General features: G+C 41.3%; 1 protein-coding gene across 2 annotated transcripts; it reads left to right on the top strand.

Moving 5' to 3' along the window:
• Positions 1 to 404: 404 nt before the first annotated feature.
• LOC127356094 (ras-related protein Rab-37) lies at positions 405 to 19218 on the top strand. 2 transcript variants are annotated; one of them, XM_051387539.1, is made up of 9 exons: positions 405 to 636; positions 5705 to 5815; positions 11386 to 11427; positions 12893 to 12959; positions 13166 to 13218; positions 13653 to 13718; positions 14548 to 14604; positions 14687 to 14763; positions 16820 to 19218. In XM_051387539.1, exons 1-9 carry the CDS (start codon positions 484 to 486, stop codon positions 16923 to 16925), a joined length of 732 nt encoding a protein of 243 aa, XP_051243499.1. In that variant the 5' UTR covers positions 405 to 483; the 3' UTR covers positions 16926 to 19218. The 2 variants fall into 2 exon arrangements, with proteins under 2 accessions (XP_051243499.1, XP_051243498.1); XM_051387538.1 differs by lacking the exons at positions 405 to 636; positions 5705 to 5815 and adding exons at positions 7581 to 8221; positions 9243 to 9353.
• Positions 19219 to 19740: the final 522 nt, after the last annotated feature.

Raw genomic sequence — 19740 nt, 5'->3', positions numbered from 1 at the left:
GGGCGGGGTGGGGTAATACCTGATGTTTCTTCCAGATGTGCTACATTAAACCAACTTTTCTGTCTGTATGTTTATAAGGTGTTTTCCCTTTAAAGCAGATGGAGGAGGTAGGACATGTTTATGAGGAGGAGAGGCGCTCTCCAGGGTGCTGAACTCTTCCTCGTTGTCACTTCCTTGTTTTAATGCCCGACATGGTTTTATCTCATAAATACTGTAAAGTACACCTCCGTGTTTGTCTCCAACCGGAAAGCTTTCATACAAACATTTGGTCCGATTGTGCGTGCTCCAACTACAGGAGTCGGGGTAGTTGTGCGTCTTTTGTTGAGGCTATAAACCCGAGGCATGCAGAGGAGGAGGGGGGCGGAGGTGATAAGCGACATGCGGAGGGGGGGGCAAAAGACCGGGCAAAGCTGAAGGAGAGGAAGTTTATTTGCAAAAGTCCCTCTGCTTTTCTCCATAAAACACGATTTAAGAACAAAGAGGATGGAGGACACACGAGAAAGTCCGAGGCGGGAGGAGCTGAAGCTGGTTTCCTCGGACAGTGCGTACGGGTCATCTGCGGTGGACACGGACACAGAGGACGGACAGACACCCACAGCCAACACCTTCCCTTATAATGAAGACATAACGCATAAGGTGATAACTTACTTTTGCTCTAATTCTCTTTAGATTTGTCCGGGAAAATGTCCAAAGAGTCCAAAACTAAACAGAATTACAGCTAATCTTCACTCTAATAGTGAGAAATTTATGTAAATTCAGTTATTCAGTGTTATATAACGAAACTAAAATACGATTATTATTATTATAACATATATCAATATTTGCTTGGAAAAGCTCACAAATTAAGATATTTTAACTTTAAAAAAAAAAAAAGTATTTAGATAGAAATATCTGATGGAGGCATTCGAAATTAAATTGTTTTATTTCCAAATCTTAAAGAATTCCAAATAAATGACATTTTTCATTAAACTTAAGCAACTTAGTCTAAACTGTGTCCATAACAGATTGTTAAGCACGTTATCAACAAGTTATTTAAAAAAATAATCTAAATGAATGTGATAAACTTGGTAGCATTTGACACCAAACTGGGGTGGCCCCCCTCCAGATCCACTGCCAGCTGATATCTGTACTAAATACAGTAAACTAGGAACCCCAAAGTGTTCAATATTAAATATAAAACACAATTAAGAAACGCTCTTTCATAAATATGAATAAAACGTATATAAAGTAGCCCACAACCTGTCAGATAACTGAATGCATCAATAAAAATCAAGTAATTATTATTAAATGTATGTTCACAATAACTAATAGTAATTATTGCATATATGTTTATTCAATTAAAGACATTTTTATCTCAACATTTTTATATATTTTTAAAAAAAAACTCTTTCTCTTCCCAATCACTCTCTTATTTTTTTTTTTTATTCCATAATGACACTATCTGACATGTTCTGCCACAGTGAGACCGCCTCATCAGAAAGCTCAACAACTGCTACCAAATGTAACCAGTTTGCTCCTGTTAATTACTTGCACTACCTAATTAGTGTCTATTTAATACCGAACACTTTGGGGCTCTATAGTTAACGTCTGGTTCACAACCTTTATGGCTTGAGTCCCATTAAAACAAAAAAGTGATATGCCTGTGAGTCCTGAGCAGTTCACAGTGATGTAACCTTCTCAACTTGTTTTCATATATCTAATATATATAGCCCCGAGCTAGGAACTACTGCAGTACGCCAGAAATAATCCATAAGCTATTTCCTAGGTACACTTGTACAATCTAATGCAATCCAATGTAACATTTGTAATAAATCCTAGAACCAAGTTGAATCAACACCTCTCTGACAGTGTCTGATCAATATGACCTTTAAATATGTTTCCCTAAATGTCATAGAATTGCGCAGTAGTTCATTAGCTTTGCTGTTTGCAGATAAGTCTCCACCTTGTTTGATTTTGGGTGATGTTAGAATGTGTTTCTCCAGAAAACGTATCTCAGTGATGTGTCTGTGTGTCTGTGTGGGTGGTGGGCTGGATGAAAGAGAGCACAGGAAGTTCTGTGTTTCATATTAAAACCCTCAACTGAATTAGCTTTACTGTTATCTACTGTACTGTTATCTTTGCAATCACTGGAGCGAGTACATCATTGGTATTCATGACTAAAAACTTGTTAATCCTCAGTGTATGATCATATCCAGCAAATTAGGAGCCAGCTTCCTCACCTAGATGTGGAAATTCACTTGTACACATGAGAGAAAGAGATAGTTTCATCATAGTTTAGCTGCTGAGAGCTCCATCCTGATTTCTAGGTTTCCTAGGTTATATTATTACAGTACTGGGTTAAACTTATTTTGTCTATTACCCGTATTAGTAAAGTAATAATAGTAGGTCACATTATACAACAAAAAGCTTGCTTCTACAGTCTGTGGGAGGATATTTGCAGATATGTTGATGGTTTGAGTCCTTTATTAGCTTCAAGACTCTCAATAACTCAACTGTTCAGTATTAGTGAAATAAGTAGAGCATTGTGTGTGAGCCCTGAACAAGCTCCTGCTTGCTCGGTACTCACATTTCTGGTAATATTTGTTGTTTTACCGAGGCACAGCCTGCCAGAAACTAAACCGCAAACTGTATACAGATAGCTTCACTTTGTTTCCAGTTTGTTAAATACCAAATAAACATCTAAGTAGTCTTGTGTACAAAAAGCTGTCTCAGTGAGATATAATGAATACACACTAATAAATAATTCATTTATTTGACAAAACACCGTAATGTACAAAACTGCATGATCTGAAATCTTTTCATAACTGCTCAGTGGTTTTTTAAATTCAGTTGCAAAACATTTTAGTTCAGTAATTATTCTTAATGTGAAGATTATCAGCATTTAAAGAACAATTACACTGTCATCTCCTTGTTGGGGAAGATGAGAGCAAAGACGCTTCCTGCTCCCTCTTTCTGCTGAATCCACTCAGCACCGCTCATATTGAAAGACAAGCCAGGTACTTGACACTGAAAGTGGAAAGTTTCTCTGTGCTCATTAAAAATCTGCTTTTAAGGGCCTACAAAAATGATTTGTTACATCACAAACAGTTTGGAAGTCAACCCTGGTCCAGTATGTAACTTATACAACTGTGATGTAGAAACTTGAAGCCAACAGTGCACATCCACTGAGAATGGACTTTACAGTGAAGTAGCAGGAACACTTCTGTAATTAATAACTACATTTGCATATTCAGATTCTGTAATTTTTATTGAGGTAGAAAGAATAGATGTCTTTTTGATGTCGAAATATGTTAAAAAGAAACATCTGAGTAAGGGCCTTTTATTCATCCTGAGACAGTGAACACAATATACATTAAGCAAGGTATTTTTAATTCAACAATCACCATTAAAGTACAACAAATATTAATACTGGTAAATAATACATGTTATTTAAGTAAATGCTGCTGTGTTAACCTACCAGGATATCTCAAACATGCATTGGATTCATTGGTCTCTTATATATATGAGAGTCCTGGGTTCACTCATCAGTGTCATGGTAACTATCTCATCATGAGACATCTCTGAATCTCCCTCTTGATGACCCCAAACATCTCTGAGAAATCTCATGTTGCCATGGAGACATACTCAGCATCTCTATCCCTGCTATAGGACCCTTGCCACAGTAAACCCCCACCTCCATCCTTACACCACACACACACACAGTCATTGTGCGTTTCCTGGAGACAAATGGCCCATCGCTGCTGGTTTTTTTTCCTCCAACAGTGTTTGTCCTGAGAATGTTTACACATCAGCATCAACATTTGATGAAGGAGGCATGAAATAGTAATATGTTGATTTCACAACAACTTCCCCTTCAAACGGTGAGTCACACACAGCAGCTTGCCTTTGGTCGGCTTCATTTGCACTTGAGGGCCAATCTGTGCTTGTACCCACTCACACTGAGGAGGATTGTCTGTACACAACCTCAAAAACATTTCTCTTAAGGCCTGTTATTAATATATATATATATATATATATATATATATATATATATTCTGACTACATACAGCGAATAGACGGTGATCTTTTCAAACTAAGCATACAGGATATAAAGATTAGTTGAATCGTGTATGCTTTGTTTCAAAAGATCACCGTCTATTTGCTGTATTTCTGAAGCTTTTTTCTGTACTTGCAGTATAAAAATGGTTGCATTACTCAGCATTTTAGAAGGCTACAGCTTCAAAGGGAGCTCTGCAAACATCCAACTTTAAAGAACCAGATAGTCTCTGATTTCCATCCTGTAAATCTGCTCAAATTGTCAGGACATTATGTTTTCAATGGGAGAGCAAAGTCGAGTGTGCAGAACTTGCGGATGTCAGTGATTAAAGTGAGCTGCAGAGCACGGCACGCTCTAACACTGCGCTGTATGTGGGCTCTTTGAGACTGCAGATAAGAGGCAGGCAGCAGAGGCCGCCCTGCCAGAGGAGGAGGAGGAGGAGGAGGAGGAGGAGAGAGGTGATAAATGTCAACAGGGTGGGTGCACCAGTAGCCCCCAGTGACACGATAACCATGGCGACAAGGCCGATTGATGCCTATGTCCAGCTCTGTGGTGCAGCTCCCTACTTGGGTGACGCATGACCCTCGGCCGTGAGAACTGATGGTTATCACACCAGCATTGACAGGTTGTTTTTATTCGTCTGTGTGCAGGGTTTGATTTGTGTCTGGTGAACAGATCCTTTACTTAAGTAAAAGTAGCAATAAAAGATAGAAGAAGTAATTAAGAGTACAGCGGAGTATTCGCTAAATGTACCTCAAAGTAAATAATTGTTCTGCAGAAGAGGGCCCTGTTATTGATAAATTATATTATTATATATATTACATAGACATTTTACTGTTATAATTACTTTATATAATGTTACTTTACATAACATCAGGCCCCTTCAAAGGGTCTCAAGTATGGTTAATCTGAGGGGTCATGAGATGATTAAAAGAATAAAAATAAGGTTCAGCTACATACATTTGTATTTATTTTTTTAACTTTTCTCTAATTTTAGCTTTTTGGTGAAATATATGACAATTTTACCTCTTTGGACCCTGAACAATTATTGAAATTAAAATAGATATTGGTGGAACTGCTATCTTAATGACGTCTAAAACATGGCTGCAACAAGACATTGCTTTCTATAAGGGGCCATGAGCAATGCTTGGGAATCAGTGGTTCAATCGTTAACAATGTGTTGTATTTTATAACCTTATTATATGTGTTTTAATATAAAATGTGAATCTGAAAAGTTAAATAAATGTAGTGCAGTACAATGTTTTCCTGTGAAATGTAGTATAAAAGAAGCATAAAGTGGCATAAAATGGAAATGCTGCAATCTGTGTTCCTCTTGTGAGCTCAAGAACAAAGACAGAACATCAGCCTGAGATGGGAGCAGCTATGTCTGATACAATGACACAGTTTCAGGCCCAAACACACACACGCACACACACCCTCCAGTGCATCCTCCAGTTCACCACTGCACACTGCCCTTCCCTGGAGGCATTCTTCCAACCTCCAGCCGTCACATTGCATTACAGAGCACAGCTGTGCACTGAGCAACAGATGAACATGTACAGTTACCTACACTATGTATCTACGCTATGTATCCACACAGTGTACTGGCCTCAGGCGAGGAGGCAGCAGTGGAGCCTGGACCCATGATCTCTGTGACTCTCTCTGCAGACAATCCTGGTGGGAGACAGCGGTGTGGGCAAGACCTCTCTGCTGGTCCAGTACGACCAGGGCAAGTTCCTCCCAGGGTCCTTCACTGCCACCGTAGGCATTGGTTTCACAGTGAGTTCCACACCTTCTGTCCTCCACACAACCTCCTCCCACCCTGAATTTGTTTGGCATCACTCATTTCTTAATTTCTCTCTTGCTCAACCCTTCCCTCCCATGTATTTCCTCTCTCCTCCCCCCCGGTTCTGCTGTTGACTTCACACCCGAGTGTTGAGAAGGACATGTCACTGCGATGGGCTGTTTGTACTGAAGTGGTGACATGACGGCGGAGCAAATCCTCTCTGTTTAAGTGCAGCATGGATCAGTGGTGTTCTCCACTGTGGGATGTAGAATCTTCTCATTGCATTCATTACGATCCGTAACACTGTGCGTCGGGGGGGAGGGTTGTTTGCATTATTGTGGCTAATGATGCCACTGCTATGATTAAATTACTGTGAAGAGAGCACTACTAATGAACGCCATGGCAGCAGGGTGTTTGCTGCTGGATGTTTGTAACAAAGCTGTCTTAAATCAGAGTGACTTTATGCTTTCTGACATGTTGGGGGGGGTGGTGTTGTGTGACTCTGTGTGGCAAGAGGAGACGAGCAGGAACCATGTATGGCTCATTTAGTGTATGATTTTTCAGCTGTGGCAGCGATAACGTTGGCTTTGTGTCATTGCCATTAGAGCAGCATAGAGGAGGCAGAGATGTGTGAGGAAAGTATAAAATTGGCTTTGCCATTTCACATCAGCATACGTTTGTTGTAGTGTATGATTCAAGGCTCAGAAACCCTGCAGGAAAAACGTGCCACAGAAACAAAATAAGTCACTCTGCTGCATACGTCCGCTGGATTTAAAGTCAAGGGTGAGACAGTGGCTGCAAATGTAATAATACACTGCTTTAAATGCACAGAAGGTAGAAATGTTGTTGAAAACGTGGCTCAGTCAGTTGGAAGAAGTTTTCACCTTTTACATTTAAGCCTCTTTTAGAGACGCTGCTTTAATAGAAACTACCATCAATAACAAAGCAGTGAGTTCCAGGAAAATAGATTTATTATATAATATTATTATATTTGAAGATTTCTTTTTGACCCCATTCAGAATTAAATCATTCAACCACTCACTCAGCTCCATCTGCAAATGTTATATCATTATGTTCATGTTAGAGGGCTGAGATGTTGCCTGCAGCTGCCCATTACGCAGAGCGATGAGTTCATATGTTTAAAGAAGAGATTACATGTCAGTTATTATATAACATAAATGATCTCTGACCGTGTGCCATTAGTCCTGTCGCCACATAGAGGAGTGGAGACGCGCTTCCTCTTGACTTGAACACTGGGGGGAGACAAACACCGCAGGAAAAGAGTTATCTCCAGACCTGAGTGAGAAATAGAGTCTCAATGAAACCATCTTAGACATGTATGACATGCTAATTAAAGGAAGGGATTGGTGATATTTATGGGATCATGTGTTCTTGACGAAGAGAGATTTGGATAGTTGCTTAGTTTCCTGCTGCGAAGAGGGGTCGCTAAAGGGGGAAAAAATGGGTTGATGAAGAATCTATAAAAGCAACAAAAGTGAGGCACTTCTTTATGATAATATAAGATGGTCTTGGCAGCATTTTTCTGACATATTCTTAAAGGAGTCATGTTTGGTGAGGAAGGTTTCTGGACAAGGTCCGCGCTGAGATGCGCCCTTTTACGCACATTCGCCCCCTTTGAAGAACAGTCAAATTAACCTAATATACTCAAAGTGTATTTAAACTAATAGCTCACAATTCAGCCCTCTTTCCTCCTCTCCGAGCTCTTGACACTTTGCTCTGACCCTCTCAGAGATCGAGCACCACCTGTGGCGGGTGAGTCAGCCACCGGCGCAGACCGACCCCCGCAGCTGGTTTGGGGACATTGTCAGCCTGAAAGACACACCGACCGTTTCACTGGTGACAGAATACAGTGTTTGTCGGAGCTGTCGACGTCCTCACACACTCAGTTAATCATCTGCCCACGCCAGGAATCTCTGCTCTGCAGAATCAGAGAAATGTTTCCGCCTGTTTGTCATCGCCGCTTTCCTGACTGGTCCGCGTAGACGCCGGTGCGTCGCAGCCGCTGCCGATTGTTTTTCAAGTTTTCATCGTCGCTTCCGTCTTTTGACAGTGCGATATTAAGGTGTGATTTTTTTCCCCGAGAAGCGCCTGGTGATCGTTTTGTGGCCACACGCAGTAATGCGAGCAGAGGGGCTGGAGGCTGGCGGAGAGCGGGACTGAGCGGCGGAGATCTCAAGACACCGTGCGCGTCTTTCTTGGACACATCTCGGAGATAACTGTGGTTTGGCTTTCCGAGCCTGCGCTCCTTTTTTTTCCTTGGCATTGCGATGTCTACGAGAAAGACATCGTTGACGGACAAGCAGACTAAAAACGGAACGTCAAAATATGTGTTGGAGAGATGCGCTTCTGTTAACGAGTATTATGATATTGCCTTCAAGGTGTGTATTTCCGTCTTGTCATTTGTGCTTGTTTTTTTTTTTTCTTTCTTTCTTTGTGGTACTGCTGGTGGAACAGGTGTCTACGTTTTAATGTGGGTTTGACACAGAAGCAGCTGGGTGTACCTGCAGCAACAACATGAATATCGACTCCTCAGTTCTTCACAATGTGCATAATCTTAAGTGAAAAGCATTAACCATCAGCTGCTTTATGCTTTGTGCATTCTCCTGGTTAAACAGGCCATGTTCACTGTTTGCACACAGACGACAGAGCAGACACAAAGTCATCGACCTGATGCTTTCATTTGTATTACTAAGAAGTCCCTCTGAGCCTGTAAATCTCCCGAGGTTGCTTTGTCCGCCCTTTCTGATATGCACATATTTGCTGAGGGTGTACTTGTTGCTCCTTGCAATCACTCCCATTAAATATTTATAAAAGCTGCACAGACACACCTGTGACTGTTTTACAAAGACCCACAGACAAAAGGAGAAGTTAAATTCAAGTTTAATTACATTACTATCTTGTAGGCTGTGTGTTTGTGCAGCTATGAGTCACTGTGGGAACATATAAGGTTTGCCTCACATGCTGCTGGATGGGTTGTGTAATTGCACATCCTGTTGTTGTAATTATATTGATTAGTTTTGGAGAATGATGCACAGTGAAAAAGGATGAGAGTAAAATGACAGAGTTGGCTCAAACATCTTGGATCCCCATCTCCAGTATTGGCAGAGCGTCACATGTTGGTGGCAGCTCAGTCAACAGCGGACACAACACTATCTGTAGTGCACTGTACTTGTGCTTGCCGTGTAATGTTAACCAGCTGACACATTAACTTAATAAGACATTGCACAATCTCATCATGATCCCAGTTGTGAAATATTCACTCGATTGCAAAATAATTTATGCAACATGTCCCTCAGCTTTCATTTCCTCTGCAAGGGGATTGTCATTCTTATCCTGCTATCATGTAAAGGCTGTCAGTAACCTGTTGTTCCTCTTCTCTGGTGGTGGGTTTCGCTCTAGGTGATGCTGCTGGGAGACTCGTCCGTGGGGAAGACGTGCGTCTTGGTGCGCTTTAAAGACGGGGCATTTCTGGGAGGCAACTTTATAGCCACCGTTGGAATAGACTTTAGGGTGAGATAGATGCTGTCGAACAGCCCTGGACTCACAGAATGACTCATAATGTCCTCATTATTTCTGTGTGAGCCATTAATGGTTTGTCATTTGTGTTTTATTATTGTTACTCTTATGAGAAAATGTTTAGCATCTGAAAAACAACCTAATGGTATTAACAAAGCAACAAGAGATCCACTTGTTAGAGTGTCATCACTCCAATTATCACCTTGTTTCCACGCAGAACACTTCATCATTCTGCGATGATAGCACCAAATGTACAAATCCTCTCACCAATCAGTCAAGTTCACAGACCACTTGTGCTGCGAGGCGCTGTGGATGGATTCATAAATGTCTTGGCAGATGCCTGCCCACGTCCCTGTCTCCTGGAAAAAAAGATTGGCTGCAGCTCAGCGCGGTCCTAGAGGAGTCACACTGCTGACAGACGAGCTCCTACCTAGTCACATAACCCTCATGCACACACACACACACACACACACACACACACACACACAGACCCACGCAGTGACTGTCGTTGAATTTGGAGCAGATTTCTACTGTATATCTTCCTCTGCTGGGATGAAAATAGGCTGTTTTGTCCCCCCCCCCCCATTTCCCTCCAATCAAGGCAAAACACTCACACTAATGGGAAGTCAAGTAGGGGTGATTTGAGGAGGAAACTGTGTTGCATTAGCCAGAGTGATGTATTGTCTTCTATGGATGGCGGTGTAGACCTTAAAGAGCATAATGGATGTCAGACAGACAGAGCTATATGGACGATGCCATGACCATTTCATCTCGCACCCACTGAGGCGCTGCAGCCAGTATCCATTCATAAAATGCATTAAAAAGGGAGCTGACACTGGTTTACACTCGAAAAACATTGCTATTCATTCAGAAGATTGGCTGTTAATGTAAGCAATTACCTTTTGTTTTCCTGCTTGTGTTTATGAAAAGGGGCAAAGCCGCTTAGAAACAGAGTCGTGTGATAGAAACAGTTGAGTCAATATGCTGAGGTTGTCCTCTGTGCATGGATAGGCAGGCAGGCTGTTGTGGCAGCTTGTAACATGGCCGGTCTATTTTCGGCATGCTTCCTTGTAGCAGTTACTCAGCATGCAGGCTCCTCTCACGTCATAATTGGGGGGGAAAATGGAAACCCATGGCAACTAATGCAGGGGTTGAACCATGTCCATTCTGCCAAGGCAGAGGATTCAGCAGGTGGCAGCTTTAGCTGCCAGTGACGGCTTTGCAGACATTGCAGAGGTTTCTTTTGTTACTGTGTAGCTTTTTCTGCATGTCTTTGGGTGCATTTCGTGTGCTTTTGTGCGTTCACAGGAAAGGCAGGGACTGTTTGTGATGACCTGTCACTGATATGAAGTTATGAAGTGATTGAGGAAGTGCTGCAGAACATTTACTTGTCACACTTCCGTCATCTCAGCCTCTCTCTTTGGTGGTTTTTGCTGTGCAAGGTTGAAACAGGGTTGTTATCTGGCTCTTAAAATACCCGTTTAACCCCATGAAACAGGCTGTGGTAGAACCTGTTTTTGTTGTTGCATGCTGAAGAATGCAAGTTGAAATGCTGCATGTTACCGAAACCTCTATTTCCACTTCACTCTTAATTCCCTCAGGATTTTTGTTTTGCTAGATTTCCCCTTTCAACACATTCATCAGTCACAACATTTAGTCTGTTTTAGGTGGGGTGCCTAAACTATTTTAGGCCAATCTTTTCTCTACAGGAAATCAGAGGGCACCCCTACGGGGCTGCAGGAAATTAACGGGGGAGTCAGTTGTTATGCTGCCAGTCGTCTTTCTCACTGTTGTGTAATTAAGTCTAATCCCAGGACCTTGTTGTGTGGGTGTTGCAAATTACTTTCTCTGCCAGCATTCAAAGCCACTTTTAGTTGTCTTGTTTCTTTTGCCACATGCTGAGTCTCTGAGCTTTTTTAGTCTGCCGCGATGTTCGTCATTCATCTCTGTGCAGCTTTCACAGCACTTCAGTCTCTAAAGCATATGGTGGATTTTCAGTCTCTCACAGCTCTTCTCGTTTCTGCAGAACAAAGTGGTGGATGTTGACAACCTGAAAGTCAAACTCCAGGTGAGAACCTCCACACCTGTGTCTACATTTCACCTCACCAAAAGACAAATCATCTCATCCTTTTGGCTGCCTTTGACCTATATATCGACATGAACTCATCTGGTAGATTATGTAGAATCAAAAATAATCTGAAAAGTAATTTACAAATAATAGTTGACCTAAATATGCTTTGCACTTGTTTGACTGTCATTGTTTGTGCTGCCAATCCAATCAAAGTGCCTGATATTGTGTTAGTGTAAGGGACTCTGGAGGGTTATATGCCAGCAGCAAGCTGTTAATCTAAGGCACATCCGTCTATCATCATAACCTGTTCGTTCAACACCGAGTGGGAGGTGTCAAAATTAGATTCCCCTGCTAGCTCGAGTAAATCCATGGCATTTTTTTTCTTGCACACGATAAAATCATTAATTCAAAAATACTCCACCACTGCCATGAGTCTATGCTTTACAGAGGCTGAGAACATTAGCTGCCTATGGAAAAGCTGAAGTTGAGAGAAAAGGGTTAAAGTTTTCAGGCTGGCTGGATAAACAGTGTAACAGATGGATAGGGTGTAATAAGGTCATTTTATGTCTCTTTAAATACATTATTTTACAAAAACTACAATCTGCTTTTGGAAAAACCGGAAATGTGTTCTTATAAACAATTTTTAAAAAAGATATATAATATAACTTATTAATTTATGATTGAATACATTTAAATATGCAATTTAAAAGAAGCTTTACCGCAGCTAATCCTTAACTCCACAAAGCTGAGATGGCATTTATTGCTACTTTGCAATGCTGGGCTAGTTAGCATGGATGCACGGATCAGCATTTATTGACTTATTTAAGAGAAACAAAATAAACATCAGATTTTATGTATTTCAATTAGAGGAAACAAAAAGGTATTTTAAAAGAAACATCTAATTTAAATTGTAGTAAGTAATTAATGTGGGATAAAAACTAAATGACCTTTGTTCATCAAAACAGCTTGGTTGTAATTTTAAAAAAAGGCTAGCTCTTTGATAGTTTGGATTCTGTTTTTTCTGTTGAAAAAAACAAAAACAAATGTCAACAAGTCAGATTCCTGTGTTAAGTAAGTTTTGAGTAAGTTACTGCAATTTGGCTTTGTGAGGCAATATAATGACGAGTTTCTGTATTTGTTGTTGTAGGATGATCATTTTTCCCACTCCACTAAGCTAGGCCTAACTTTAAGCTGAATGTACTGTTTTTATCCTCTATGGATAGATTTAGCTGCTACCTTATGTACATTTACAATACCAAGATATTACCTGAAAAACATGTTGTTGTTTGAAATCTGACTCTCTTGCTCTGACTCGTTTTTAGCTGTTTTTACCAAATATATAGTTACTGCATTTTGGCAGTATAATGGTATGTTTCTGCTTTAGTCTCTCTCTGTGGAGGATTTTCTATGAGGATTGTTATCCCATGTTAGCTGCTGTGTAATTATGTGGTTTGATACGCAGATCTGGGATACAGCCGGCCAAGAGAGATTCCGCAGCGTAACTCACGCCTACTACAGAGATGCCCAGGGTAACCTTTGCTTTTTATGTTGCACTTCCTCATGGTCGGTGTGTGTTGAGTGTGTGGGAAGGGGGAGTGTAGGTAACCTGGCTGAGATCTGTACTTTTTATTAGTGTACATAGAAAGTGTGTGTGTAGGTGTTGATGTGTGTTACGTAAGACGGTGTGCAGATCACAATAAAGGGACAACCAAGCTGCTCTTCTGTTTCCTAACAGCGTTACTTCTGCTATATGATATCACCAGCAAGCCATCGTTTGACAATATCAGGGTAAGACTCTCTCAAATTACACTTCCCTCCCACTTTGTCTCTCTCTCTCTCTTTCTACCTCCCACTTTCACTATCTCTCTCTCTTTCTCTTCATTTTCTCATCCTAAAGTCTCTCAAGCTGAACGATTCACTCTTTCTATTTACATGCAAAGTACGACGAGGTCCTCCAACATTTTCTCACAGCCCTCTTTGGAAATGACATGATGTTATCGTTCGCTTCACTGCACAGTTTTCAGTTTCTGTAATGAAAAGCAATAAAAGTGTTCAAGGATAAGAGTGACTCAGTCTCGCCATGATTTATTGGAGGATGGTAATAATAAACAACTCAGGAGAAAATGCAGTCTTTAAGTGGTGGAATTTGTTTTGTTTATACACCAATCTCTCTTTGTGTCCCCCCCCCTTTCTGTATCTGTCTGTCTTTTGTACTTTTAAAGGCCTGGCTGACTGAAATACACGAGTATGCCCAGAAGGATGTGGTCATCATGTTGCTCGGCAACAAGGTGAGCAAAGCTTCCTTTTTGCATTACATAAAAAGATCAGGAGGATAACTGGTCCCTTAGCACAATTTTAACACACTTTTATCACACCCAGACAGACATGTGAATGCTCAGAAGCCAGAAAATGCCTCCAGCGTGCAACACATGCAAGAATGCAAACTCTCGCTCGCTTATTTCAACATTAACAAGCGAAACGCCGTCTTAATTGTGCTTGCGTGTCTTCGTTGATTTATGTTGTTAATGGGCACTCTTGAAAAGAATGTGTCGGTGAAAAGAATTTCCCTGCAGTGAAAATAAAGTCCACATAAACACATTCATTTGTTACCCATCACCCAATGTTATTTGATCATTATGACTTGGAAGCATACACTCAAAACATGCCACAAAACTCACTAATCACCCGCTTCAAGCTTCCCTTGCATGAAACCATTTCCACAAACCACAAGCCATCTCCACACTGCTGCTGGGGAGGAAAAATGTAATGTCTCATTGCGACCAGCAGTCATTACTACTATATCTAAAAGCTCCCTCTGGTGGCGCAGAGAGGACTCACCCTTCTCCAGGGTCATAGATGTCACACAGCAGCAGCTCAGATCATTTGCTGTGAGAGCACTGCCGGCATTATTCTGTGGGAGTGCTGCTCTTCTGCTAGAGGTGGAGCTCCTGACATTTCATCAGTCTGAGGGAGCTCTGGCTCAGCAGCTGGCGGCGCGGCTGCCAGATAAGATAATGTGCGGGCTGACATGACGGTGCATCACTCTAGCTAATGGCATGGTGAATCTGTGACCCTTCACCTCTGTTATGATGACTTGTTTTCCCTGCTGTCTTATAGTCAGACGTGGCTGCAGAGAGGGTCGTGAAGAAGGAGGACGGAGAGAAGCTGGCGAAGGTAATGTGTAACGGCTCCATCTGGTCACATTCTCAACAACAGACACCCAGCCACTTGCTCTTCTAATGTGTTTCCATCTTAGGAATATGGTGTACCATTTATGGAGACCAGTGCGAAGACAGGACTCAATGTGGAGCTGGCCTTTCTCGCTATAGCAAAGTAAGTCTTACTTAAAGCTGCATTAATCAATAGTTTTATAGTAGCAATGGATGAAAGAACTATGTGTTATGTAAAAGGAGTAGCTCAGAGAAACTTTACTGCTTTGGTTCACACTCACTGCTCTCGCCAGCTCATCCTTTCCAGCATCAGCAGGCAGCTATTTTCCCTGAATAAGCATGGCAGACAGTCAAAGTTAGCTGGTGAACATAGTGGAGCGTTTAGCAGCCTATAAAGGGCCAGATATTTCCCTCAGGATTTGGTAAAATAGAGCTAAAAGAAGAGAGAATATTGGACACGACTCCAAATGAATGATAATGGTGCTGCTGGATGTGTAAATAGGCAACTGTGTGCTCGCAAGTTACAGTAATAGGGTGATAATATGTCAGTTTTGTGTTTGCAGCTTGTAAAATAATTAATTAAAACCGGTTTAAGTGAGGTATTGATTAATATTTCTTACTGTATTTTTCCCTGCCATTATTACTTTAATGAAGATATAGAAAATCAGATTTTCTTGTGCGTCACCAATCTCTGTATACATACTTTTGTGGGGGGATTTTGGTCTGCAGCTGTTTGTGGTGGTTTGAGAAAGGGGCAATTAAGAGATGCTTAATGCTGCACTATACAGTGATATTTCAGTTTTGTGACAACAGCTCTTCTGTGTCAACATGCCTGCATAGAGGCCTGATGTAACTCACCTTTGGTGTTGGCCAACATCAGTTCCTGATATATAGCCTAATATATCTATAATGCTCTTGTGGCTGAATGGGAGCAAAGTCCTGCAGCCAGGTTCTGAAACCTGGTGGAAATCCTTTTTAGAAGAGAATAGGCTGTTATAGCAGAATATTAATGGTCAAAGTTTTAGAATAAGAAGTTTTACAATCACAGCTCTAATGCCTGGGTGTCCACATAGTGACACTGCTACATAGTGTATTTCATTACTGCGTACAAAACATCTTCATGTCTTCACACTGCATGATGTATTCTTTTATAAATGTAACCAGTTGAAAATAACAACAACAGTAGAGTCCCTGAAGGATGTAGGTTTTTATAATCAGTCTTTATTCTGAGCTCTGAATCGAGACATTCGTGTTTTGGTTGCATGATGCGAGAGGTGGAAAGTCAGCAGAGCAGACCTTTCTCTACACCCCGCCACCCACATAAATGAGAGAAAATGACTAAGAATAATGAAAATTAACAGCCAAAAAAAGAAAACAAATTTTTGCTCTTGCACTTGGGGATAATACAAAGAAGTTATTTGTACTTTTCTCATTTCTAAAATAATCTATAAGTGATCCCCAAAACAAATATTTAACGCTTCAACAGCCACATCTCCTTTTAGAATAGTCCTCTGCAGTGAGAAAATGAATGTTGCTACAAATTGTACTTGTGAAAGTGCACCTTTAAGTAGAAATGCTAAAGGAGTGGAAAAAGGTGTGTGTGTTCTGGAGTAATAAACACTGAGGTTCCACATAAAGGGTTTGTATTCTAATCTGTTTCGTGCATACATGCATATTTTTATACTTTTCTCTGACTTGGCATTGACGCTCACATGCCTCACTCTGATTCCTGCAACTAATACAGTCTAATGGTGTTGAGCTAATTTGTTGTTTGTTCCTCTTGACTCGTTATAATGGGATTGTGCATGTTCGAGGCTCCCTGTGGATCTCAAACATTAGCTGTGTAATTTCTGTTTTTGACTGACTTCCTCGTGCGCACACCTTTCTTACTGAACGGCAAGAAATATAAAAAGGATTGTTATTTAGTCTGAAAAGGACTGTTTGCAAGGCATGTTTCCAGAGCTGTTGATGAAAATGTAGGGGATTTGCTATCTTCGTGAGATGGGTATTCTAAGTGCAAGTTAGATTAAATGATTCATGCCAGAGGCCTTTTGATTAAATCTCAGTAAAGAAAGATGTTTCTCTCCCTCGCTCGATTGCTCGTGCTCTTTTTTATTTCTCTTCCTTTCTCATTTTCTTGATTTGCTCACCCTGTCTGTGCTGCATCCCACACATCCACCCCCTCTGTATCTAACTTCCTATATCTTTCTCTCCATCAGGGAGCTGAAGCACAGAGCGACACAGCAGCCCAATGATCCCAAGTTCCAGATACACGACTACATCGAGTCTCAGAAGCAGAAGTCTGGCTGCTGTAGCCTCGTGTAGCGCATCCTGATCACCAGGCAGAGTGAGACACACAGGGAGGGAGAGAGAGAGAGAGAGAGGGAGAGAGGGAGAGAGGGAGAGAGGGAGAGGGGGAGAGGGAGGGCGGTAAAAATGTCTGCTCTCTTACAAAAAGCCAATCCCAGCACCAAACCTGAGAAGCGGACGCCCTTGTCTTCTCCACTGAGCTTATAACTGAATGGAATCTGGATTGGTCGCCATCCCTTATCTGAAATGTGAATTTAAATCTCTTTATGTCATGCGTAGAAATGTTTGTGGTCTTTGTGGTGACAGTTGTATCAAACTACAAGTCAGGAGTTACAATCTGAAATGCTATATCCATCTGCAGGGACAGAAATACACACATTTATCAATCCACTCTGCATATCTGCGAACTTATGGAGTGTAGGGGGTCCGACCGCGTGGCTACATAGTGTGTGACAAAGGGGGTCAAGGGACACAAGAGACACTGACTGACCACCGCTCACGGGTAGCATGGATTGCGTAGTGATGAGAAGGCCCAGTTCTTTTAAACCTGCCATTAGCGAACCGACTCATGAACGACTCTTTGGTTCTGTATTTTTGGATACCCATCCCGTAGCTCTAGCTTTGAGATGTGTACAAGCAGCAAGTCCGCTACATTCCACAAGCTCTCTTAGCTTTTTAGTCTAATAAATAAACAGTGCCACAATCATACAAAAACAATATAACATATATAATATATATAAGCAATATAGCCATTATGAATGTACCTTTTGCCAATATTTCTTTGGCTCAGTGGGTTTGTACTGTGCTACTGGTTTAGCTCGCTGAGAAGCAGCTCTCACTCGTTCTGTGGTTTGTAGGAAGTTCTACACACACCCCTTGAGTCCAAAGTTAACCGAAAGTTTAGCTGAGCCAAAATTTAACTTCTGGAAACCTGGCTCTTATGCACAACTGCGCATGCACCACACAGAAGCGGGAATCGCTTGCGAATCGGGTTAACTCGTTCCTCTTTAAGAATCGTTGAAAAAGAACAATATGTTCACTCTGGTATTCACTCCACAGCCCTGAGGAGATACTGTAAGACTCTCTGTGTCCCTGCTGCAAAGACGGAGTGTGCTGATACTTTACCAGTCACCAGACGCACGTTTAGGGCCCTTTGACAGAGTCACTGTGCAGATAGGTGTTGTAGCTCGGCTAGTGGCCCTACTATGACACCCTTTGGTCCTAATGAAGCTGCTTGCGGTTAACTTTACTATTCATCACCCATAAATATGTTGTTAACTCTGAATACAGCACAGTTATCGGCAGGCCCATGTGTTGTGTTTACTGCTACTGAGGAGACATAAATACAGTTGAATCAAACTTTCAAATCCACACATAAAAGCAAATTTTGAGCTGAAAAGGCAGTTTTTATACACAATATGTGTCTGTTTTAACATCATATGCCAACAAGAATCTATGTGATTATTTGTGGAGTGCATAAAAATAATTTATTTTAGGCAGGACACTGCTTGACTTCATGTTTGTAACAGTTAGCATAACCTTGACCCAGCGGCAGTAGTGACACTGAAAGGGAAAGTTTGGCCCTATAGTCCCTGAACTGTCGCCTTTTTCATCTCTCTGGAGTTTGCAGGCCTGACTCCTGATAAATGACAGTTTTATATGAACAATCAATACTACTGTTGATGTGGATATAGCATTTTGCCATGCAGCTCTTAGTTTGTTTCATCCCAGTTTTACCAGGCTGTGAACTGAATCCCTCTTGGCCTTACAGTCTTTATCATTATTCTTTGATAATTCAGTGTGTTTGAGAAGTGGACTTAAGTGTCACAGTCAGATTGTAGCTAAAATGATCCCGTCTGTTCACATCTGTACTGCTGTTAGAATAAAGCCAACATTTTCAGGGCGCTCGCCCACTGTGTCTGTCTGTACATTCAATTCAGGGCCAGTGAAACGTACATTACATTACAGTCAAAGTACTGTACATTGTTTTCTTTTTCTTTGGTTATGGATTCCCCGGCATGCAATCTGCCTTTTACCAGTAACACACAGAGATGCACACAGCACCCGCAGATATTGTTGTGTCTCCTTTAACGATGGATGTTGTTGTCTAGACTGTACCGAAGCTGTATTTGTTCATGCACCGCATCGTGTAACTCGTTTATTTGTACAATGTTCATTATGAATGTTTGCTTGTCAAACTTGCTCAATGTCACATTTGTCCCTCTTCTGAGGCGTCACGGTGATCACAAAGTGCCATGAAAGTGCTTTGTTATCATATTATATATAAAAAAATATATTTTGTAATGTATGTAGTGTTGTTTTATTGAAGTCAGTCTTGTCTGTGTGTCTTGTGTGTGTATGTGTGTGTGTGTGTGTGTGTGTGTGTGTGTGTGTGTGTGTGTGTGTGTGTGTTGGGGTTTTTGGAGGAATGGGGTGGGAGCCACAGGGGAGTGACAGGATGTGCTGAGGTTAATGAGCCACTGTGTGGCAGCAGCTACCCTGTTTATTCTGTAGTGCTGCACTAGAAACAAGTGGTGTTTAATCAATTAGAGAGGCATAACACACACACACACACACACACACACATTAATACTGTATTTTAGGGTTCATTTAATGCCTTTATAGAGGTACACTGTTTTTATTAACGTGGTTGCATGAGGTTGTGTTCATGTGTTAGGTAAAGTTAGTGGACATTATATACACACTGTTCTGGGCTGTACACCTGAATGCACCTCCTCTCCCACTCACATCTGTGAGTCACACTGCAGACACATTAACAGGAGCAGGAGCATTAAGAAAAAAATGCATTATTTGTATGATTCCCTGTTAA

This window comes from Dicentrarchus labrax, unplaced genomic scaffold (assembly GCF_905237075.1).
Source record: "Dicentrarchus labrax unplaced genomic scaffold, dlabrax2021, whole genome shotgun sequence".
Classification (NCBI taxonomy): Eukaryota; Metazoa; Chordata; class Actinopteri; family Moronidae; genus Dicentrarchus; species Dicentrarchus labrax.
Note: the sequence above shows the minus strand (reverse complement) of the source record. Positions and strands in the feature narration are given on the sequence as shown.